This window comes from Danio rerio, chromosome 16, assembly GCF_052040795.2.
Source record: "Danio rerio strain M-AB ecotype USA chromosome 16, GRCz13ab, whole genome shotgun sequence".
NCBI classification, from domain to species: domain Eukaryota; kingdom Metazoa; phylum Chordata; class Actinopteri; order Cypriniformes; family Danionidae; genus Danio; species Danio rerio.
The window spans coordinates 31,757,499-31,784,140 of record NC_141036.1 but is presented as its reverse complement, the minus strand read 5'-3'; the positions used below and the strand labels follow the sequence as shown (position 1 = coordinate 31,784,140).

The 26,642-nt window shown below is 35.4% G+C and overlaps 2 protein-coding genes across 3 annotated transcripts in view; one reads left to right on the top strand and one right to left on the bottom strand.

Moving 5' to 3' along the window:
* si:ch211-197h24.9 overlaps positions 1-26,642 on the bottom strand; it is a 188,113-nt gene that overhangs the window by 157,161 nt on the left and 4,310 nt on the right. The gene's annotated exons all lie outside the window — the stretch shown is intronic.
* On the top strand, positions 121-25,231 carry erp44 (endoplasmic reticulum protein 44). Of its 2 annotated transcripts, NM_200892.1 has the most exon segments (11): positions 121-248; positions 10,641-10,713; positions 10,787-10,826; positions 12,111-12,226; positions 14,334-14,518; positions 14,621-14,736; positions 15,272-15,446; positions 15,962-16,073; positions 17,752-17,893; positions 21,275-21,377; positions 24,350-25,231. In NM_200892.1, coding segments are annotated over 11 exon segments (1,227 nt in total). In that variant the 5' UTR covers positions 121-191; the 3' UTR covers positions 24,458-25,231.

The following is a 26,642-nucleotide window of genomic DNA, read 5'->3' as shown; positions in this document are numbered from 1 at the left end:
CCCATTAGTCACAACGCAAGCAGAGCCACTCCGAAACTACATTTCCCAAAAACTCCAACAAACCCGGAATTCAAGTTCCCGTAGTCCTGGCCGTATGTACAGCCTGTTTCCTGCAGCAGAGGAGAAGGAGGTGGTGTCGAGAGACTGGCAAGATTCAACAACATCGCAACCTCAACCAACACCACTATACAATGAAATTATCATCAATAATACCCGTTCCCGAACTGCACTACTTCACCCTCCTGCTGGTATGTGGCTGAAAAATCGCGCGCTCTTTCAGTAACACTTCTCGCAGGTTTACTTGTGATTGCTAGCTCATATAACGCTAGCAATTTAAGAGGGTTAATGCACTTGGATGTGATGCTCTTGATTAGCATCGTTATTTCACAGGAAGGTCTACTTATTTGGAGCAACGGACGACCGTAACTGTCACTTCTGAATGTCCCCGTAGATTTAATGGCCTGTGCTGAATGTAGGTTAGCCACAGAAAGTGCAAGAGATCTGGCTAATGTGGCTAACCAGCTATTAGAGTTGTAGTCATGATGCAGCTCAAAGTATGGGACGTTTAGAGAGTTTATAGGCGGTGGGAGAACTGTTCAGATTTAATGCAAAGCCACATTTGGATATAATCATGCCAACGGACATTGTGATTTTTAGTGTTTGCAATCAAACTGTGAGCCGCCAAATCATACAAACTTTAATCTTTAAGACTTTTTAATACAACTTCAAAGGGCCAGGATAACGTTATGTGTGGCCCTAATTTATATAATAACAACGCAGATATTGTTGTGTATGAATAAGAAAACAGTCAACAGTCAAGTGTTGGAATCATGTTGGATGTTTTACATGTTAAATGCAACTTGTTTATATTGCGAACAAGTGATTGTAGGGCTGACATGTATGCTTCTCATTCATAGCTGCAAAGTTGCGCAGAAAGAGCCTATTTAAAACAGAAAGTCCTTTAACAAGCGAATGAAGCGCTTGAAATCATTTTTTACAATAGAAGACAAACAGTATCCAGCTGTCAGCTGTGATATTTATAGTCCTAGAGTAAAGAGAGGGATATTTGTAGATTCATTTCTTCCGACTTCACAGTGAAGGAACCGGTTGGTGAACTGTTCTGTTGTGGCTGAATCCTATTGGCTGTCAACGCGGAAATGACTCGTTCCGCTCAGTTCAGCTGAACATGATGTGAAAGCCACAGCAGCGGTGGGCTTTGCTGCAAATGTGACACTTATAACCAGCTTTCAGTTGCTCTTTGCTTATATTTTGTTGGCATATGCTCTTAAATATTGTATTTCTCTTTTGAGACATGAATATTGTCCTATAGCAGTGTGGTGACTGACTATTGACATTTAGGGGGTTAGCTTAGTTTAATAGTTTTTAATGAGCATTTTAGTATGAGCATGACTTAAAATGCTTGTATCCAGACTCATTTGATGTCTTGGTTTTCTTGATGTCATAGTTTTGTGCACAGTTCATTCTTAAATACAGAAATATTAATGCAAACTCATTTTTGTTGGATAAGAGTATATTACAGTGATAAGCAATATTGATTTCAAACAGTTTTTGTTAATATTTCAACACAACTTTGGTGACGTTATTTAAAGTCTTGTCTGTAGGGTTGTGAGGCACATTTGAGCCAGGGCTGCAGGATATTGGAAAGAAAACTGACATTGCAGTGTTTGGTTTTTCTGCTATACAATTATTTTGATAAGAATATATTTTCGCTAGATGTCTTGAATAGCTTCATTTGGAAAGACATAATCATTTTAGAGTAATTAGGATGATTTTGTAAAGCAGTGTGTCTGTATTAAATATAATAAACACATTATTAGCATAGATAAATAGAATAAAGCGAGAAGAAACAATAATGCTTTATGGTTTTCTGGAAAGTCTTAACTGCATTCAGGTACAGAAAATGAATGATCAAATAAAATAAAATAATCAAATCAAAAAAATAAACAACACTGTGTAGTCTTCATTGTATAAATGATTGCAAATAAACTTTAAGGCTACAAACATTATTTCTTATACACAAATGATTTGAGTTTGTTTGCTTTAGTCACAAGCCTTAATAACAAGCAAATGAAAACTTTTACTCTTAAATTTTACAATGACATTCCACAATGTTCTGAATTGTAGTTTCTGGTCAATTATAATCCCAATTTGACATTGCAGATTCTGTGATGTGACAATTGAAGATTGAACATGCACTCATTGCGGCATTGATGCTGAAACAAATAGTTTCATATTGATATATTGTGCAGCCCTTATCTGAGCATTAGTTGATGAGTGCGTTTTGAGATTGGGTGGCTTTAACCAGACTAACTTATTTAAAGTCTTACATGTGTCAAGAGACATTGATCTTTATTTATTATTTCTGTAATTTTTTTTTTTATATTTAGATTGAACTTTGCAGGATCTTTTGATTATGAAACATTGATTGTCAGAGTATTATAAAATAATACATACATGAAGTGCTCACCCAAACAGTACATTTACTAAATGTAAAACTATTGTTTAGGGGATGTTCTTAGTCATTTGAGATTAAATTGGACATCTCATCCCTCACACTCAGCCTCCATTTTGAATTCTTAAACGTCATTTTACAGCCTTAAGCCATTGATATGAGGGTGATGGAGAGTTAAAGAATGTAAATTACTTGTGGGTTTCTCAACAGTGTTTGGTATCAGCATCTTATCTAATAGTGAAAGTGTAAGTTTAACTTATGAACAGTGCTGTGATTTTTCTTGTTACTGGGAAATATCTTGTAGTGTTCTAATTTTAAAACAAATTAACAAATGAAATATGCTTCAAATGATCATTCATAATATATTTAAATATGCACTTTAATGGCAAAACAAGATTACATAAAGAATACAGCCAAAATATCAAAACATAAAACCCTTAAACATTTTAAAGTATAAAGAAAAGCCATATATGCAATAATTGGCACATGTGAATGCTCCATGATTACACATTGTAGAGCATGCACCATCCAATCAGAATCAGGCATTCAGCAGCCTGTAGTTTAAAAACATTCATTCATTTTCTGGTCAGCTTAGTCCCCTTATTAATCCGGGGTCACCACAGCCAACTTATCCAGCGAGTTTTACGCAGCGGATGCCCTTTCAGCCGCAACCCATCTCTGGGAAACATACACACACACACACACACACACACACACACATACAAACTACTGACAATTTAGCCTACCCAATTCACCAGTACTGCATGTCTTTGGACTGTGGGGGAAACCGGAGCAACCGGAGGTAACCCACGCGATCGCACAGAGAACATGCAAACTCCACACAGAAACGCCAACTGAGCAGAGGCTCGAACCAGCGACCTTCTTGCTGTGGGGCAACAGCACTACCCACTGCTTCAACCTAGTTTAAAAACATACACAAGTAAATGCTATTAAGAATAGTATATAACTATAAGAATAATGGTAAAAAATAATTGTTCCAATTCTGTTTGAATACCAGATTGCCAGATACATGATATTCCATCTGAAAAAAAATTGCCAGTCACAATTCACATAACCTGAGAGAGCAGATGGTATGAAATGCAGTGTTCATAATAAACAGATTGTTACACAGAGCATTCCAACAACATTTTTTTCCTATTGGTTGTTGTTTCAGAATATGCTATTTTGACTTGTAAATTCATGTTGCGTCATGGGAAAGTAATTTCAAGCTACGCGCTGCTTTCCAACCTGTCCTCACTTACCATCTTTATCTGTGTGATGTCATCAGAAGAACTAGCGACTAACTTTAAGAAATAAGAATGTAACTGTATAATTACCACAGAAGTTGTGAGCTTTGCTGTCTTAAAAATGAATAGAAGGGAAATAAATTGATATGCTATATTTTAAAATGCCCTAGATGCAACATTAGTTGTTACTAAAACAACTAAAATGAGTTGTTACTAAAAGGAAAATTTACAAGTCAATTCTAATCCAAATGCCCATTGTTAATTATGAATAATAGGAGTGGGACAGCTCACAAAATTGTCTGTTTGGTTTGTTTCATAATTCTGTGGTCACATTTTAGGTTTGAATTGGTTTACATTGTAAAAAAATCCGCTATTGTAACATTTAAATTAAATCACACATCAGCATAAAATACATAGCACTGTAATCTGCCGTTTACAGTATTTAAAAAAAAAAAAAAAAAAAAAAACAGTTATTTGTGTGTGTGTGTGTGTGTGTATGTATGTATGTGTATGTATGTATATATATATATATATATATATATATATATATATATATATATATATATATATATATATTTATATATATATATATATATATATATATATACACACATCCACTTATCAAAGTTTTAATATTAGTCTTTTGTTGTCGATTAAAGAAAGCGCATTATGATTTATGACGAAAATAAAAATAAATTCTCCCATGAATTTATACTTTTACTTTAGACTCCGACATAGGCAACTGTTAAATATGGGTATTCTGACATTAGGCACATTAGGGTTGGGCGATGTCGACCAATTTGTACTATGTCTAATGTGAAACATCGCAATGGACGATGGCATCGTCGTCATAGGTGGAGGTGAATTAATTATTTCTGAATGATTAACTAATTCATAATAAATGAATTATTTGTAGCCTACCGTTTCAACTACCTGACCCGCATGGTCTTTGTTTTACCCATAAACAAATTATAAATAAATAAACATAACTTACACACACATGACTACCTGTCAATCCTTGTCAGTAAAAAAGACCAACCAACAGTATCTGAGGTTTTCACTAAAATTACTAAGTACAAGTGTGAAAGTAAAAGTCTAAAGCAGTGTACTGATGCTGTGACACGTTATCTGATAGATTCAAAACACAGAAGAGTCGTTAGAGACTAAATTAATTAAATATCACGTTTGTGAGATGCAATCCAGCAGTACATCCTTGATAAACTGTCCGACGTGCACTGCTCTTCTGGAGCTCAGACAGCGCATGACAGTGTGTGTGGCTGTGTCTGTCTGTGTGTGTGTGGTCACATGATGTGTGTTTTCAGCGGACAGAGGGATGTTCAGAAATGCTAGGTAAAACATGGTGTGGATGTGGATCATTTTTGTTCTAAAATGTTATTTTAATACTAAGACGTATTAGTGTAAACGTGGCCTAAGTGTGTATTTTTTGCAAGCAGTTTTGCTAGGTGCATGGCGGGGCGAAGGATCGGCATCGTGTTGTCTATTGGCCATCGGCGATGGACGATGGCATCATCTATCGGCCCAACCGTAATGCACATGTATTCTGCCTATATGTTGGAACACAAGATGATGTTTAATTTAAAAAGCACTTGTGAGCGGTGAGAAATAAACATTATAAAAGTTAAACTGGGATGGACAGAATAGACTGCGATGGGTTGAAACCATATTAATACACCAACAAACTCCTTCAAGCGGATATGAAAGAGAGAGAGAGAGAAAGCGATGCAGTCGACCAGTTTCCATATTGTGGAATCACATATTCCAGTCAGATACCAAAACACTCAGTTTCCTATTAAATTGTTTAAAAAAAAACTGTGAATCACACAATACACAAGCATAACTGAACCGTAACAAGAGAACCAAACTGGGTTTTTTTTTTCACAAACCGTCCCATTGCAAATGAATACCTTGACATCAATGTCAAAATGATGCTGCCAAAATCAGGTTCATTTTACCAAGTCTGAATCCAGCATTGCTGTCCGTTGGTTCATACAGTGATTAATGTTCCACCAATGAACTAAAACTTTTTTTTTTTTTTTTTAAACCTACTGGTCAAATTTGTTCATCTGCATAGACTTTTTCCATAATAGAGATGCTCTTTGTGTTTGTTAGTAAGAAATGAATATGCATGTTTATCAGCCATATGTTGGGTCTTGCTGTGATTTTGTACTATGTGATCTTAGCAGCGCAGATCAGCCCATGTGGAGCCGTGTGTTTGTTTGGTTTCTCTAGTTGTGTTGTGACAGTTGGAGACTTGAGTTCTCTGTGAATTTAGCCAGTGAATTTAGCAGCTGCCAATTTTTCTGAAGAGAACCACATATGCCTCAGTGTGTGGGTTTGATATTTTAGTCTGCGTGGTTCTTTTTCCCTTTTAAAATTTAAACGGATAGTTCACCCAAAAATTACAATTCTGTCATAATTTTCTCACCTTCCGCTTGTTTTAAAGCTGTTTGATTTTTCTTTTATTTCTCAATCACAAAAGAATATGTTTTGACGACTGTTGGAAACCAGTAACCATTGACTTTCTTCCATAGTATTATTTTCCTACTATGGAAGTCAGTGACTGCTGGTATGGTACTGGACAATATATCAAAATAAAAATCAAAATTAGTGATGCCACGATTATAGATTTTGGTTGTATGATTATAGTCAGAAATAATCACGGTTTCATGATTATCATAATTATTATGCATTCATTAATTTCTAACACTACTAGTTCAGGAAATCATGTGAAACTCTTTATGATTTAAAGTGTTTTTATTGCTGCTCAGTAACCAATTAACATAGCACACAATAATAATAGAAACAAACAATAGTCTATTTCTCTTTGGACTTAAAAATGCATTTAAAAGTATTTGGCTTTTAAACAGAAGTAATAATTTTACACTGAAAATGAACAACAGAACAATAAATAAATACAAAAATAAAATAAGAAAAAAAAAAAGTATTTGTCTGATGTATTTTCCTTTTAAAGAGAACAAATGTAGACAAAGGCTGCTGATCCTGAAAGGCACTTTTAATCAACTATATTTCAAAAGTGTTAGGTATTTCCCATTTGTATTTTTTTCTCCTTGGAGTCGAAATATATTCCTACTTTACAGTTAGTTCTTGACACGTGACTAGCGGCATTCTTTCAACTAGGTACGCCTGGATACGCCAAGCGTGAGCACGTCGCCGTGATATGTGAACAGCCCTTAGTTATAATCCTCAGCCATAGTTAATCTAGTGTGCGTGCATATTAGCCCCGGTGTACAAGCTTGGAACTTTAAACTAGCACACTGTTTGCATAACTTGTTTAGTTGCAGCAGTTTTGTTTTGTGCAGAAACACTGTTTCAAGAAGCCTTTATGATTAACTGTAAAGTAACCGTAACGTTAACATAATTGCATCCCTAATCAAAATCTTCATTTAGCAAAGGCTGAGATTTCTTATGTGCATCTTGTCAGGGAAGCACAGATCTGTGATCAGTAGTAAATCTCAGAAGAACAGAGGGGGCACTCTTGTGCAAAAACTGCAAGTATGCCAAAGAAAAGGCATAGAGAATCAAATAGAGGACTTAACTGATTTTATTGATTTAGCTTGACTACTAATAAGCAAATACTAAGTCATCCCTCAGAATGATTGATTTCAGACCCTCGCTGAAGTTATGAAGTGAGTTTGGTGTAAAATATGTGATTAAATATGGTATTTTTACCTGCTTTGAGATGTAGTTCACTGAGAAGCGACGCAAACAAAATCACAGAATGATTATCTTCCATTTAAGAATTGCCCTGATTTTTGCGTAGGTTTGTCAGTTAACTTTGGCTCTGTGTAGTAAACGCTGTTCCATCTGAAAGCATGTGCTGGAGATTTACAGCTGATTACAGAGCTGTAATAAAATGCACATGAAAATAACATTTGAGTAATTGTGTGTATTGTTTGAATTCTTCAAAATACCTTTTGTGTTCAGCAGAAGAGAGAAGCTTCTGAATGTTTGATAGCACTTGAGGGCATAAATGATGACAGGATGTTCATTTTTGCTTGAACTGTCTCTTTCAGATCTGTAGGTGTGCATCATTATATCACAGTCAGTCTCGTCATTGATAATACTGGTCATAAGTGTCTCACAGTGTTTATTGAAGGATGGGTGAAGGCGTTGATCGTGCAGCACTACACCTATCCTCAGGCTGTCTCTGACTGTGTGTCAAACAGGATGTAAAGGGCAGACTCATCCAACAGCTCTAGTTTAGCACGTGGCTGGCACTGCTAAACTCTGCCCAGGGTTTATTTGGAATTTATCACTTATATTAGATAGATAGCCACGTTACATGCCATCAATGAACTTTGGTTGAGATATGCTGATCTCAGAGTAATAACACAAACATATATTAACCAAATAAATTCAAGCAACTAGAATCAGGCAAACTAACAATACTTTGAAAGTAACTTTGGTTGGTAATTAGTAAGAACAAATTAATTGTGTACTTTGTTCATGTCATGTTGTTCCAGTGTAAGCAATAAGCAATTGGCAGCTTAAGATATTTTAAATATAAATATAATGTAATCTTACCGTTTAGTCATTGTAAACAAATATTCTAAAATAAAATCAATATGGTGCAGGTGTTTGCTGTGTGGCACAGCATGCTGTATTCACACCTGCCCGGAATATCAGCGTCAAATGGGGAAACAAACTTGAGTTCAATTCTGTCAAACCAAACATGACAAGTGTGAATTCACCCTTAGAAGCAGTGTAATAGGGGGGCTGTTTGAGGGAACAAAAAACATGAAATTAGAAACAAAGGAAATAATTTGTTTACAAAGGTCATCTTGGGTAAAAATCCCAATTATCTATTGTTGATAAGTGATGCAAGATTCTCTCTTAAAACTTTGCCAATATAATCTTTTAGGCAATGCACTGCAGGTGAGTAGGGAAAATATTATGTAATAGTTATCATACAGTACCTCCCTAGTTAATTGTCAGATCCTGGAGAGCTGTGTGCTGTGACTTAAATGATTCCTCAAGCTCTTCATTCACGCACTGGTTCACAGATGTTGTCGTCGTGTGTGTGCTGCTCAATATTTTTGAACATACTTTTTTGTAAAAGTGTGTGTGCGTGCGCGTGCATGTGTGAGAGTGTGAGAGTGTGTGAGAGTGTGTGTGTGAGTGTGTGTGTGTGATGCACATATTTCTCATTTTTCATAAATGTATTTTAGAACAATACAAGGGTCAATGTCTAAAATTTGACCAGAAGAGATTATTCGTTGAGTTTCTATACCTCAGATTATCTGAGGTAAAGAAATTGTACAATGTTAATTGGGGTGATTGACATTATTTTTAATGTACCGATACTATAATGGCATTTATTCTGCTGTTTTAAAAAAATATATTAATAAACTCACAATTAGACGTCATGTAATGTGTGTTTGTCATATGCATGAGACGATAATCATTTTTAAGGTTTGGAAACAATAAGTTTTTAAAACCGCCAAACTTTTCTGCTATACCGTTCCTGCGGTTTATGCAAGCTTTTTTTGTCATGTTTTTTTTCGTGTTTTGTTATAAGTTTTTGGAGCCTTGGTGTTGCCGCCTTTGATTTACATATAAGTTTTTTACTACAACAGTATCTCCAGCAGAAAATATATCCAAAGATGCCATTTAAATTGTAATGAAATCATTGTTTTTTAAACTAATGAAGACAGCAGGAGTAATTACTTTAGAATTTTTAACCTGACTTATTCACTGCCCCAAAATATTTTAAAAGCTTTCCAAATTAAAATACATTGTGTTCAAAGCAGATTTTTTTTTTCTTTTTTTTTTTTTTACCCAGACTTTTAAATTATCATATCGTCAGAACCTTATACTGGGCCATGGCTAGTTTGTCATGACTCATTTGATGATGATTTTTTTTTTTGTGATAAATAATTTTAGAAATACACTGCATTTTTAAATCACATTTCATATGCACAGAGCGTCAAAGACCAGAAGGGGGTTTTAAGCATCAAAAACAGTATGAAAATGTAATAGCCTATTCCATGCATTACTGTAGGTCCTGTTACCCGTTTAACTGTAGGCAAAAATGACCCGTCACTCATGACTATGATTTAAGAATGTGCTTTTATGAAATGTCCACTTTAAAGTTTCAAATGAACCATGTAAAAAATGTTAAAGTTTTTTTTTAAATAATAGTTTGTTTGAAAGTAACACAAAGATGTTCCCCTTGTTTTAATATTTTTAACTTTATCCCAGAAATGTAGAGTTCTGCGAAATAACAAAAAAAGGATGTTTTGGATAAAGATGTGATGCTAAAGCCAGGTGCAGTTATAAAAAGTTACATTAGACATCTTTACTTTAGTAGATGGTTTCTATTTTTTATTTTCTTTTAACCACTTAAAACATGACAAAAGATCAGATATAATTTATGCTATTTTTTTATTTTTTTTTAGGGCTCGAAATTGGCTCATTTTTCACCCTACAGTCTAAAAGAGACAGTTTAACCCATTTTTTTGTCTAATATAGACAAAGCCAGTTGGGCTGAAAAATGTAATTTAATTTAAAAACATTTAGCCCAACAGTTTGGTTTGGTCAAAAATTGTATCAAAACAATTCAGCATTTTAGTGTGCATTAAAGTGTTTGTTAGTTTATTTTGATTCTAGATTATGCACTGTAAAAAATGGATGATTCCACACAATTCACTCAGGTTGTCGCAACACAAATCAAATAAGTTAACTTAACAGACTTAAGTGGATTGAACATAAAACAATTAAGTTGGCCCAGAAAGATTTCAAAAATGTGTTAAGCTCCTTTTACAAAAGGAGTTAGAACAAGCAGCAAAATGTATTTTGAGTGTGAGTATGAATGTCCAGTGATGATGTTTAAATCCAGTTTTTTTTTTACATTACTCACGCACCTCTGTTGTTGGCAGGTAACGGGTCTGTATAATCCAGGACGAGGGGAAATAACCAGTCTGGACTCTGGAAACATCGATGACATCCTCAGTGAGTTGTTTGTTTGTGTGGGTGTGAGTCTTCTGATGCTGAGATGACATTAAAGCACAGTTTCTCTCCACAGACGGAGCAGGTGTGGCTCTAGTCAACTTCTATGCAGACTGGTGAGTGTCTGTGTCGCTTTATAACCTCCAGAAGAAACCATCACGAGATCTGTCCATTTTTATCTGTTTTACTGTTCCCCTATCATGGTCATTCAGATGATGATGGTTATTGTTAAGTAGTTTTAATGATCAGTTATTATCAATTTTATTTAAAGAGAGACTATATAAAATATAGATTTAAAAATTATCAAAAAGGTAAAGCGTTGTTGTTTTTAATGCTCATAATTGATTTAATGTTTAATAACCAATTTTTATTTTTAATCTTTCTCCTTTTATTTTATATTTATCAATGCTTCATGCATTCAGTCCCAAAATTATTATCAACTAAACAATAATATTTATTATTACTAATGCTAATTTATTTCTGTAATAAATATTATTATCATTATTTGTAGTAATAATAATAATAAATAATAATTATTATTATTGTTGTTACTAATGCTAATTTATTTCTGTAATAAATATTATTATCATTTTCAGTAATAATAATAATAATAAATAATAATAATTATTGTTGTTGTTACTAATGATAATTTATGTAATTAACAGCAGTAATAATAATAATAATAATCAAAAATAATTATTAGTGTTACTATTATTATTATTATTATTATTACTAATGCTAATTTAATTCTGTAATAAATAGTAGTAATAATAATAATGAATAATTGTTGTTGTTGTTATTATTATTACTAATGCTAATTTATTTCTGTAATAAATAGTAGTTATAATAATTATTATTGTTGTTGTTATTATTATTATTAATATCACTAATAATTTTTGTAATAAATAACAGTAGTAGAATTAATAATAAAAATAATAATTATTATTATTATTGTTTGTTGTTATTATTATTGTTATTGCTAATGCTTAATTATTTATGTAAAAAAAAAGATTACTTGTACTTACATAGATTCTTTACTACTACTACTACTACTACTACTACTATTATTATTATTATTAATTATACCACTTTAATAATGTGTTATAAATGTTTGTTATTGCAAATTATATTATAATTATAAGTTATCATTTAGAATATACTGACAATTTGTAGAATCTAAAATGTAGACCTAAAACCGTGACGTGAACTACAAATGGAAAATCTTGTGATTTATGCTTGGGTTACTTTGCATTTTATTCCATCGCTAATTAACAAAGACATTAAATTAATATAAAAAAGGACCAGAAATATTCAACCTATATATGTCAACATTAAAATTAAAATTCTTCCAAGCATTTCATCTACAGCCTGTTTTCAGCTCATGATCTATTTTTCGGCAGGTGTCGTTTTAGTCAGATGCTGCACCCCATCTTTGAGGAGGCGTCAAATATAGTGCGCGAGGAATATCCAGACGCTACCCAGGTGGTGTTCGGCCGGGTCGACTGTGACCAACACTGTGAGTTTACACACACACACATACACACACATATTGGTTTAGCCTTTGAGATAAAGCAAATTAAACAGAATTATTGATGTCTTGTAAAGTGTTTGATGGTTTAATGACAAAACTGCATCTTCTGTGAAGTCAAGGCGGCTCAAAGAGACCCCACAGCGTGTGTGTATATGTGTGTGAGCGCACATGCTTTTGGAGTATTCACCCCCCACACCAGCTCACTTTCATGTCTCCACCCTCTGCCTTTCCTCCTTACGCTCTCTCTTTCTCTTTCCTCCACCTTCTTTAGTTCTTCCCCTTTTTCTTCATCTTTTGATAGCTGTATGCTTTGACTGGAGTCCAGCTTTTTTATTTTTAAATGAGACATATCTGATTTCTGACCTTTTGATCTCTCCTTCTCATAATGTAAAAAACATTCGTGGATTGACCCATTTTTTTCCCTTGAAGTTTAAAGCGAGCTATATTTCTATCCTACAATTGCTGCTTTTTAATTACAAACCAAAAAAGCGTGAGCTGAAATGTCACGTCAACAAACAATTGGTTGGATTTTATGGATTTTTATGAAAATAGATTTTAGCTTTAGATAAGTTTGGGGTCAGTATTTTTTTCCAAGTACTTTTATTTAGCAAAGATTAGATTGATCAAAGTGACGATACAGACATTTTATAATGTTTCAAAAGATTTCTGATTCTAATGAATCATGTTTTGTATATTAAAGAATAATTCTGAAGAGCTGATTACAATTTCCATTTACAAATTGAAGAGTACAATATTGTTTTTAAACATTGACAATCTTCTTTAGCTGCAAGTTATCATTTTAAGAATAATTTCTGAAGGATCATGTAACAGAAGAATGGCTGAGTGATGCTAAAAAAACTTCAGCTTGTTTGGCCATGGGACCCAATTAATATTTTTTATGATTATTGTTATTTTTATATTATTATTGTTATACTTATTATTGTTTGTTTTATTTATTTTTTTGTATTCTTTTTAAAGAAGACTTTCCCAATTCCAGAATAAAATGATCCCACTATACTTATGATACACTGGAAAAAACATTAACTTTTGTCTTGTTTCTGTTCCAAATTAAAAAAAAAAAAAACTTAAATTGAAAAGCACTAAAGAATGACTAAAAAACAACTAAAAAAAACTCTGTTGTTTTCTGAAAAAAAACAAGTCAAAATGAAGTGAGTTTCTCCTTAAAACAAGCAAAAGAATCTGCCACCTGTGTACACTCAGTAAGTTTGGCAGATTATTTTGCTTGTTTTAAAGATAAATAAGATTTATATTTGACATGTTTAGAGAATGCTTTATGATTTTAAGAATTTTCGTATATTTGGACTATAAACAAGACAAAATCTTAAGTAAGAAATTGTGTTTTTTACAATTTAGTTTTAGTATGAGTATACTTAAGAGCAGTGTTTATCAACCGCATTCCTGGAAGGACCACCAGCTCTGCGCATCTTCCAGGTCTCCTTAACCAAATACACTTGATTCAGATCATTAGCTCATTAGCGGAGACTGAAAGACCTGTATAGGGTGTGACAGATGAAGGAGACATCCAAAACATGCAGTGTTATTGGTCCTCTCAGAACGTGATCGTGAAACACTGTTTAAGAGTATGACTAAAATTGATGAATATACAGTATAAGGATTGAAGAATAAACAGACGTTTACCAGTTATTGTTATCACAGCAAAATTTGTAAGTTGGAATGAGCCATGAAATTTATATTAATAAAAAAAAAGATTAATTAAAAAATGCATAAACTGGTCCCTGTTAAAAGAATCTATATGAAACATGCATGCAATTATTCCTAGTTCCTCCTACATGATCTAATAGATAATCTAATCAGACACCGAATCAGGCCAAAGCGTTTTTGCAGGCTGTGTTTTCCAAGTTTTTACTTGAACCAGTTCTTGTAGAAGTTTCTTTTACACATCTTTCAAAATGCAATAAAACAAAAATTTAATTGTAAGAACATTAATTATTTCTTCTATTCTACACTATTTCTATCCCTATTTTTCAGTCTTTCGTTGTTAACTTGAAAATTGACCAACCCTCTTTTTTTCAAAGCAGTGTAGCTGATATATTTTTGTTTCTTCTGATAGCTGATCTAGCGCAGCGCTACAGGATAAGCAAATACCCCACACTGAAGCTGTTCAGGAATGGCATGATGATGAAGCGAGAGTACAGAGGTCAAAGGTCAGTGACCGCCATCGCCGACTTCATCCGCCAGCAGAAAGTGGATCCAATCAAAGAGATCGAAAATCTGGAGGAAATCAGCACTGTAGATGTGAGTGTTTCACGATGACAAAATACACAGCTGTACAACCACTAAGAATGACGTGGAGTTTTCCCCTGCTGTGTCATCTTCATGTCCCCTCATCTCTTTCAGAGGAGCAGACGCACCATCATTGGTTACTTTGAAAAAAGGGACTCGGACAATTACCGTACTTATGAGAAAGTGGCCAACATTCTGAGAGACGACTGTGCTTTCCTGGCAGCTTTTGGGTAGGAGATACTGTACTCTCAGTCAGCATCAGAAATGGCTTGTATTGGGATATTTTACTCATTTTCATCCTACCATTGATGAAGCTGTGCTATAGCTGGTGATTTCTGAGAGGAAATGAAGGGGCCTTTGAGAACCATTACAATTACATTAAGATGTTTGTGTTGACAACTATTACTGTTTGTAAAGTAATATTTTTAATCTAATTTTAGTCTTTTAGTACATATATTATATAGAAGACTTGCTTTGTTTGCCATATAAGAGGATCTAATTGGATTTGCAATGTAAAAAGGTTTTGCTTTTTAGTTCATATATTTAGGTTTCAGTTATGATTAAAAAAAAAAACCTGTCTGCAGATTCCGTCTGGCCCTACTCATATGTCATACATCAAATCTTTAAATCAAATGCACTGTTGCTAGAATTATTATTATACATAGTTTTTGTATTATACAAAATACAGTTGTTTTAATGAGTAAATAATGGCATGTTTTCGAAAAAGTGACATTTAAATTTCTAATCTTTTCTTTTTTCTCTTAGGGAGGTTTCTAAGCCCGAGCGTTTTAGTGGTGATAACATTATTTATAAACCATTGGGAGAAAATGCTCCTGACATGGTCTACATGGGCTCGCTTACAAATTTTGACCTCAGTTACGCCTGGACGCAAGACAAGTGTGTACCGCTAGTCCGAGAAATCACATTTGAAAACGGAGAGGTATGACTTTCCTTTCTTAAAATATCTTTTTTGTGTGAGTGTGTGTGTGTAGTGCATATGAACTATCACATGTACTTTATTTCCACTTTGTTTGCATTGTTATTTGTGTACATCGAACAGTCAAGCTGAACAGCGTGTTCATCATTTGCATAAGAAAAGTCCCCTCCCCCTCAGTGTACTTTTCCCACACTAGAGCATGTGTTTGTGTTTTAAAGACGTCCGCATGCCATGTCCTTTAGCGGGTGTGGGTTTATTCTTTGATTTACTTGACCGCATGTTTTGAATATCTCTGTCATTGTTGCTTGGTGATAGGGTAGATTCTCCCCAATCTGCTCTACTGACCCACCTCTGCCCAACCGCACTTCACCCTGCCGTCCTACACACTCAAAACTCATTATACGGCATTTACTTTTCTATGTGTGATACTGTTGTGTAACATCACTGGGACTTTTCACAGGGTGCTTCTTGTCTGTGCTTGATGCGATTTAGAATTTGTGTTTTTTGTGTGTGTAAAGGAACTGACAGAGGAGGGAATCCCGTTCCTGATCCTCTTCCATCAGAAGGATGACACAGAGAGTTTGGAGAAATTTCAGCAAGAAGTGGCTCGTCAGCTTATTAGTGAAAAGGGTACATGCAACCCTTCATTATATGCATAGTAAGAGAATGCAAACTAGAGCTGGGCGACATCGCAAAAAAAAAAAAAAATCACAAAATCATGTTTTATATCATTCCATATCGATAATTGTGGAATATTTTTAACAATACATTTAGGTATATTAGATTTTTTTGTTATTTAACCACTTTATTTTAATTTACCAACATTAATAGGGCAAATAGTTTAAATAGTCAAAATAAAAAGTAATAAAACAAAATATTTGATCTCTTCATAATAAAATAAACGTATATGCTAAAGAGACTCTTAAACTTGAAAAATAAAATGTTAAATAGTGTGTGCAGTGGTAAAATACTGAACTATCAAAGCAAACTTTAAGGTGGATCAACATCTGTAAAATGCGAGTAATGATGATACAGTAAACCTCAAACTCTTTGAACAAAACAAATGATGATAATCAAAGCTGAGCTTTCAAGTAAAGGAACCAGCCATCATTATTTAGATACAAATTCCAACATTACAATTTATGAAGTTAAATAACTACATTACCCCTGTAATAAAAACTCTTTCAGATGGAGAGCTAGTTGCTGGGATGCACAAGAAAAGAAACCAAAAAGTCACTCTGGCGACATCCTTAAATCCTTTTTTACATCCACTTATCACTTGTGCACCGCTTGCACAACATGTGCGACAAGTCGCATGCCCTCATTGGAAATGACAAACCTACATCCTAAGCTTATTGACATTGCTTCCAAGGCGCATGTTCAGCAGTCACAATTTAATAAAACTATAGCCTTCATATTGAAACTTCATAGCAAATCTTTTCTTTAATCAATGTTGACTATGGTGTTCGGTCAATAAATATCAATACCAACTTTATCGCCAAGCACTAATGCAAACTGGTCAATCTTGTGGCAAAAACACTTTTTTTGAGTACAGAGTAGATGATCCTCCACAGATCGAAATGGTCCTGAGACATTCGAAGTCCAGAAAAGGAGCCAAAAATTCAAGACATTAAATTTTCTGAATACAAATTAACATTTTTTTAGATTGAATCAGAGGGCTTTCTCATCCCCCATAGACAGAAAAGGTCATGTGACATTCAAAGAAAGAAAGCAAAAACCTTGTCAAATCATTGAAAAGTGTTTTCGGAGCTTCATATGATAGCTGCGGAACCACAGAAATCAGTACAGCAGTAATCAAATGAAGCTCTGAAAACACTTTTGTGCACCAGAAAAACTGTACAAACGACTGTGTTCACCTGTGCCCTCTGTGTCAGGTCAGGGTACGTGTTTACTAAAGAAAATATGATGCTTGTGTGTTGGGCTGCTAACTCTAATGGCAATGTGTCATACTTCCCATAGTAAACATGCACCGTTATGGAAGACAGCAAACAAATATATATATATTTTTTTAAAGTTTTTATTGTTTTTTATCATTTTAAAATGTAACTTTTTTTTTTCTCCATTTTGGCCTTCCGGCGGCACTGAAACTTTGTTGTTGTCAAAACAAACATAATTTTATCAAACACTGAAATAAAAATGACATTTTTGTTTAGTAGTGTGACAAAAAACATATACAGTTTGAAAATGTTAAGTTTTGCACATCCATAATCAAAATGTACTTTTGATGCTCATAGTGCTTTTCACAGATCTAAATGACAATATCTAAATGAATCTGGTTTTCCCTCAGGTTCTATAAATTTCCTTCATGCTGATTGCGATAAGTTCCGGCACCCTCTACTTCACATTCAGAAGACACCTGCCGATTGCCCTGTAATCGCCATCGATAGTTTCCGCCACATGTATGTCTTCCCAGAGTTCAGCGACCTTGCGTAAGTATTGCACTTGTCAGTGTGTATTTAATGCAGAGATTATTTTAGCTTTCACTCTATACGTACACACTTGTTATTGTATACTCAGTGCCACAGCAACACACACTGTGAGCGTGACAGAGCTTAAAGCAACACATGCTCTTTGGAAATACGTGCTTCAGCCTACATTTTTTTTTTAACCACAATAGTGTGCTTCAACATACAGTGGGGGAAATAAGTATTGAACACGCCACCGCTTTTCTAAAAAAACCTATTTCTAAAGGTGCTGTTGCCTTGAAATTTTCTCCTGATGTTGATAACAACAAAGGAAATTTATATATGCAAATAAATTAAAGCTAATTAGTTTACAAATTCATTTATGGGTAATAAAATAAAATGACGCAGCAAAAAAGTATTGAACAAATTAAAAAATGGAGGTGTACAAAGATGGTGAAAATCTAGACAGCAGCTGAAATTTCTCAGTAGTTCTTCAGCAAACCCTCTGCCCTTTGTCATTGAAAATTATTATTAGCTGCTTCAGTCCAACATTTATATCACCAGGATGATGAAGATGAAACCAGTATGAACATCTCAGCAAGAAAATGGTCCAAAACACAGCCAAGGAAACACTCAAATGCTTTCAGAGAAAGAAAATCAAGCTGCAGAATGCCTCAACCAATCGAATCCAATATAAAATACAAAATAAAGCTCCGATTTGATAGACGAGACCCACAGAACCATCAAGATTTTTACACTCTGTTAAAGTCTGTGAAAAAAAATCACACCTGTGCAATGGATGTGACTTCATTCTCCACATGAGAGGCGTCTTTAAGCTGCCATCACCAAAAAAGCCTTTTGTATAAAGTATTAAATACGCTTCAGTAGTTCTATTCTTTCTCCTTGTGTCATTTCATTCTTATTACACAACTAATTTTTCAGATTTTTTATTTTGTTTTATTTTTAATATTTGTATTGTTTGGGTTTTTATCAAACATTTCAATACCTAGTCAACAGCTCCTTTAAAAATATTATTCCCAGGAAAAAATGTGACGTGTTTAATACTGATTTCCCCCACTGCAGTTTCTTGGTAAAATCAACATGCAAAGGGCCGTATGTCGCCAACAATTTATTCTTTTTTTTTCTTTTCTTTTTATAATAATGATATTTAAAGGAACACATTATTGAGGAATAAAGGATTCATTTCCTGCAATTCTTTGCACAACACCAAATAAATACCACAAAACAACTTAACGTTGTCTGCGATTTGTAATCAAATACATTTGCTTCACTTATCTTTCTCCATACAAACAAGTTTTCTGTTGTCAGTTTAGTTGGTGATTCACTCTGTTGTTTAGCTTGCTATGCAAAGCATTCGAGTGAGTTAAGCACCGTTCGCAAAACAGATAAAAGCAATGTGGAAACAATGTAAAAATATGTTGTCCTAGATACATTTTTAAAAATCGTTTGCTTTTGAAAACACTATTGGATGGGTTTAGGGAAGGCACACTAGGTGATCTGTACAACAAGTTCCGTCTTCTTGTAGATGCATCTATAATCTATATCTATTATCTTCTATGTGAAGCTGCTTTGTACAAGAAGAATGTGTATCTGAAACATACAACAAAATGTACCCCAAGAAATGTATTTCAAATTCACAAAAATGTAGACTGAGCCCTCTAGTGAATTTGTGATCTGAAATGTGCAGCAAAATGTACTCGAAGCAACGTATTTTACATGACACAAAATATACGCTGAAGCACATATTACCAATGAGCATGGGCTGACTTAAAGGGGATAGTTCACCCAAAAACAAAAAATACCATCATTTACTCAATCTCCTTTTGCTCCAAATCTGTTTTTTCTTTCTTTTTTTTTTTTTTTTTTTTTTTTAACACAAAATAAGGTATTTAGCAGAATGTTGAACCATTAACTTGAACTGTTAACTTTATTAAAGGGCCATGAAACCCCCCATTTCAGCAGGGTGTTTTCACACCTCTAGTTTGGAAAAAGTCAGGAAAGTGGGTGCGTATAGCTTTGTTTGGGTGGGAGAGTCAGGGGAGAGAAAAGGGGAAGGATTTGAATAAAGTTGGTAGTTCCCATTTGGGCACTGATTTTCACCGAGGAAAAACAAACACACACGCAGGGGAGAAAGACAGTGTGTTTAATGACGGTGGAATGTTTAATACCGCACGTCGTATAAAAGAAAAAAACCTCTGCATTGCTCGGTAACTCTGATGCACTCGGTAGGGCAGAAAGCTGTGTGTGTTTGTTATAATATTATAAAAGCAACACTGACGACCCGTAACTCCAAACAATTCATGTTCTTTTCCCACTTCTCTGCAACACAACGAGTCGTCTCTCTGCCGTCAGAACACTGTTTCAGCCACAGTCTTCGAAGCTAGCATGCATATTAATGAAGTTGCAGTGCATACACAAAAGAGCGTGCTGATTGGTTTGAACCAAGACATACTCATGAATCAATGCAACACACTCAGAGACGTAATACGGTACTCATAGGTACAGACGTCCAGTCTACACGCTGGAATACACGCTAAGATATCATGGCCATGACGCAGCTTCAAAAATTAGTTTCAAACCGGAAATACGAATTTGCTTGAAATAACGCAAAAACAACCAATTTTCACTTTTTAGTGAAATATATGTGTCCTAATAGTGTTTTTTTTGCAGTGTGGGACACATACTGTATATGACTATCAACAGCTCAAAAATGTGTTTCGTGACACTTTAACTTCCATATTATTCTGGCATTAACTTCCATAGTGTCCCGACTTCCTACTATGGACATCAGTGGTTACCTATTTCCAGTATTGTTCAAAATATCTCTTTTTGTGTTCAACAGAAGATAAAACAAAGCATAAAGGATTGGAAACTCTTAAAAGTGAATAAATGGTTAGTAAATTACAATATTGGGGTAAACTATCCTTCGACATGCTTTGCTCTGCACCTGCATTGAGCCAGTTAACAGCAATGCCTCTCAAATACTGTAGCTGTGATATGTGTACATGGCTTTTATACGTTTATAACCATGTTACTACTACTCTATTACAGCACTGCAATAATTTATGACACCAGAGGCCGTTTATGACAGAAAACATCATAATTCAGCGCATGCCTTATTTTATTAAGCACTCTGCTTATCCTGTTATCCAATTTGACTCTTATCAGCCTGCCTCTCATCAGACTCTGATACAGCTGATTGTCCAGGGGGTCCGTGGCGTCTGGGGCAGTACAGATGATGCCATTATCTTGTTAAAATGCTGTGGTTTTGGAGACTGTCGGCCCTCTCGGGGTCTTATCTGTTGACTCATTAAATCAGTAATGCTGCTCGTGGTGTTGTTTGTGTTTTTGGACCGTTTTATGATGCCTTGTGTGTATGAACAGGGTTCCAGGAAAGCTGAGGCAGTTTGTATTGGACCTGCACTCAGGAAAGTTGCACAGAGAGTTTCATCACGGCCCAGACCCCACAGACAGCACTCCAGGACAGGTCAGAGTTCAATGCAGACACATGCCACTTCATTTGTTTTGAGGCTTCTTTAGTTTTAACTGGGAACGGGCATAAAAATACTAACGTAAAGTGACTGATCATGAAAATATATGTATGGCTTTAATGCTGATAGTCTTATTGGTAGTGTGATATGTAGCAAAGTTGTGGCATCCCAGGTTCGAGTGCTGACTCGCCAACCTTTCCTGATCCTGTTTCTTCCATCCATCCATCCATCTTTTTCCCTCCAACTTTGTTTTCTGTCCGGCTACTGTCATGAATATTACAAAAATTAATACATAATTGTATGGCTCAAATGTTTGCCCCTAAGCTTTTACTAGTACACATCAAAGTGTTACATTAATTTAATTATATAATAAATGTATTTTATTTTTTTGTTATTTACTTTTATTCCCTAATTCAATATATAATCTATTTAAATATCATGCCAACTCTAAAAAAATATAATAATAAATTTCTGTGACCGCTCATCTATAAATATAAACCTTTTTTATTCTACGTTTGTACTGTTTACACTGACGTTCAAATGTTTGGTGTCATGTTAAATCATGTTAAAAATTAATTAAAAAATTAATCTTATGCTTACAAATGCTACATAAATGCTTAAAGATTCAGTAAAACAGAAAGAGTTTTACAATTTAACAATAGAAGTTTTCTATTTGATTATTTTTTACATCACTTACTTCTGGGGTTTCATACAGAATTTCATACTGTCTTCAGTCTCATATGATCCTTATGAACTTATGCCAGTTTGTTGCTTAAACATTTATTTTTGTCACAATCGTAGACTGCCATGATGCTCAAATTTGTGTTTAAATCTTTGATTATTGTTTTATAAAGCAATCCAATAGTTATTGTAACATATTTGTTTTGTTAGATTAAAAATAAAGAAAGATTAATAAACCTTCCATTTAAAAACAGAGCAAATAAGTACAGCAAACAAAGAAAACATACAAACTAATAACCAGAACAACCCCTTCCACACTACACATGGGACTAATGCCTCGTTTCCACTAAGTGCTACAGTACAGTAGGGTACGGTATGGTTCAGGATGGGTCACCCTTATCAGGCTTGTGTCTCCACTGCCAAATGCTACCAATGGTACATTTTGGTGGGTGTGGTGTCAACAGAAAGTTGCAGTCGATGTCATTCTCGCTCGAAGTTCTTATATCGTATGAGAAGCACTTCTTACTAAACAAATGCTTTATATCCACAAATACCTATGTATAAATACATGTTAATTACTAATCTTTCTATGAACAGGATTTGATTATAGCTGCATTTTAATGATAATAGGAAATAGCCCACTGTAACTTCTGCGAAAATATGACAAAAATTAATAAATAAAACATTTATGAACACATACAGTCTCTTACAGTCTCTGATATGTTACCAATTACAAATAAAAAGATACCCCAAACATACGTTTAGGCCTTATTTGTGTTCATAAAAGATACGAAACGCATGCAGTCAGTACAAACCTCTCATCTTTATTCTTTACCAGCACTTGTAGTGTTAACATCTTGTTAGAAAGTCATTCCATCATTCTGAGATCATAATAATCCGAAAGGCGATGATAATAATTCAACATGGCCCTTTGTTCATGTTTTAGGTTGCTGAAAGAGTCATTTGCTGCTTTGTTTTTCGGGCTTCTCCTTTGTTTGTTTTTTCACGCTTCACTCTTGCGTTTGTCTGTTTCTGAAAGGATATCAAAAGCACTTCAATAATAATTACACACACGTTATTATCATCAGCTCAAGTTTGTTATTTCAAATATAGATGCGCAGCAAGCGCATGCAAATCTCTCGAGAAAGTGAAACCGCTCACGCTTTACAACAACAGCATGCAGGGCAGATTCTGCTCCCCTCTTGGTTTTGTTGCTGTTCATCAAAACGATGACAAGGTCTGTTTGAGCTCGGGTCGACCATGGCTTGTTATTATAAGTATATATTATTACTGTGTAATGTCTCGGCTGTGTATTTAATAGTGGCGCTTCCTTTGTTTTCATTCTTCTTGCTTGTGCATGCACTAGTGACGTATCTCTGTAAGCCAATAGCAGTCAGCTATGCATCTTGCTCTGCCTTTTGGTACACTTTTTGTTGTGCTAGGTACACTTTGGAAAGTGTACCCAAAAAGTGATACAGTATGTCTCGCTTTTTGATATCTTTTGACAGTGGAAACGGCCATAAAAGCGTATCGAACCGTACCGCTCAGTAGAAACAGGCCATTAAACATTCCACACCGATGGTATAGTCAACACTGCATGATTAATTAGGCTAGGTGACAGAATCAAGATAAAGGAGAAAAGGAGACCAAATCTTATGAAAGTTGTTCAATTTTGTTTACTAGCAGGAATCTCACTTTCCCAGATGGACTTCTGTAATCATCTCTTCCAATGTGGTGCTTGAATTTGTGGACACCATCATACGTGGATTCTACCAAATAAACACAATGAAACGCAAACGCTCAAATCTTCAAACTTTTGAATGGCAGTTTGTAAACTGCACATTATCACTATCAATACTTGTAATTTTGCATGTTCCTCATTAACTAAAAACTGATTATGCATACCAGCTCATTACCAAGCCATGTTAGTTAATAATCAGCTTCTGTTTGGCTCGTGCCTATCGAGATGACATTTTGCTCAAAATCAGTGTTGTCCGCTGATTAAAGTGGCCCATGATGACAGACACTTTTACTCCGGCTCTGAGTTCAGCACACGTCCCAGTCCAAACATGTTCATCTACACTAATTAATGCAGGTGTATAATTATTAAGACTGAAAGTGAATAAAACACGTGTGGTGACATTTGAATGTGTGTGCAGCAGGATTAACCCGCTGGCCTCAGTAACAGAGATACACTTGTCAGTCTGTGCTTTTTGGATAATGACGATGAACTGTCGTGTTTGCTGCTGATTTGTGGTTTATTTGTCTGTTTGCTTGTGTTTTCCAGCAAGAGGAGAACAGAGAGGTGCCCAGTAATCCCCCAGAGAGCTCCTTCCAGAAATTGGCCCCCAGTGAGACACGCTACACCATCCTCAGGGACCGAGACGAGCTGTGATGTCACATTCGCCATCGGGACCCAACCAAGAACCCAGCAGTCAGTCGGTGCCAGTCTGGCGCTGATGCTGCCTGCGCAACGTCTATTTTCATAATTTTATTTTAGATATTAAAAAAAGAAGGTGAACCCCTGAGCTTTTTTTGGGGTGGGGAATGAAGAGGAGCGTTTTTACTTTTGTTTCTGGAGCTTGTAAATATGTTTGTGCTCTGTGGGTCTTGTCTAAATTAAAAGTATGATTTTTTTTTTTCGCCCTTTTTTTTATTTTGCCCTACATTTTTGTCAGCCCGAGTCCCTTTTTTGTAGGAAAAAATTGGTACATTGGTGGTCCTCCTTGTTGGGAACGCACATAGAGTTTATCTTGGATCTTGAGAGTTCGGCCAAGTGGAATCATGGGGAAAAGTGTAGTCTAAGAACAAACCTGCAGTCAACCTGTGCTGTTTCACTCCAGTCCTCAACTGTGTGTGTGTGTGTGTGTGTGTTTGTGTGTGTGCGTGAATGAGCGTGTGTGTGTTTGTGTCTGCGCACATGTATGTTACATGTGCTTATTAGTCTGTATTTGTATGTACTGTACTGGTCCAGACTTGTTTAAATTCACACTCGCTAAGATCCAGACTCGCTAGTCTCATATCATCCCATTCCAGCAGGGGGAGTGGTCAGGGGGGCGGGGTTATCTGGGGGTCCGGTTCAGAGGGATGGGGGATTATTTGTAAATCTGTCATCTCAGATGGGGACGAGGAAAGGAAAAGTAAATTAAAAACATTTTACAAGATTCTATATTGTTTGTGTTTTATTAAATGTGTTTCGTTTTTTAAAGCACGATATTTTCGTAGAACAGTTAAGTAGATGGTAAACGCCAGATCCTACAGTATGGAAGGCGATCAGGACTAAAAGTCTTTTTAAAGTCAGCATGAGCCTGAATTTGCTGGGGCTTTTATATATTTCTACATGTTGATGCACTTCCAACTAAAACTGAAAATTGAGTAGGGGGCGGAGCTTATTGTGTGTTCACACCGAGAGCGTCAAAGTAGCCGGAAGCAGTTCATTTTCAATGGGAGCCGACATCGATAAGCAGCGAGGAGTGGTGCGGCTCGTCTTCGCCAGTGTGGACGTCGTGAGTTGAAATCAAGTCAACTTTATGGTAATGAGCTATGACACAGTTTGGCGCCAACCAATTGGAATGTTGAAGTCTATCGCTTGAGAGGATTCCAGAGAACACAGTCCTGTGAACTTTGGCTCCAACCACAGTTGTTTCCAAGGCTTTAATTATTGCGGTCGCCAGATTTCCAATTATTTCCAATGTTTTCTTACAGGAACATACATTAAAAAGTTACTAGTGAGTTACTGATGTGCATCTCACTCTAACTATAACGACAGTACAGAACAGTATTGCGGCTTCAGAATATTTCAGACATATTGACACATATTGAATAAGTGGAGCAAAGCCACAGCACACGCAACAACTTGATCTTCCAAGGTTAAATGAATTTGATAAAAACCGTGCAACATATTCATGTTTATAAGCAGCAATGTAACTGATTTGCTGATATGCTGCAAGGGGTTCTTTAAATACAAGATCAGTGTAGCAAATTTTGATGCTCTCGCCGCTTTCAGTGTGAACGCACAGTAATTTTTGAGCATAATTCCCATGTAGCAAACTAATTGTAAGAGGAATGTGGTAAATGGCAACCAAGAAGGAATGACACTCCAAACACAGAACAATAGGCAAAGTTTAATAACAGTAATGCTTCCTTACATTTATATAGAGCTTTTTCTGGACACTCAAAGCACTTTACACATTGTTTTGGGGGGATCTTCTCATCCACCACTAGTGTGCAGCATCCACCTGGATGATGCAACGGCAGCCATATTGCAGCAGTCCTCACACCTGCTGATTTGGAGAGAGGTGGGTAATGGAGCCAGTTATGAAGTCAGTTAGGAGGCCATGGAGGACAGAACAGGCCAGGATGCCGAGGTTAAACCCTAACTCCCCCCACCCCCGAAAGACATTGTGGAATTTTTAACAACCACAGAGAGTTGGGACCTCAGTTTAACGTCTTATCTAAAAGAAGGCACTTACTGTAGGCACTTCTCTCCATCAATACACTGGGGCGTTAGGACCCACACAGACTGCAGGTTAAGCACTCCCTGCAGGTCTCACTAACACCACTTCTGGCAGCAGCCTAGC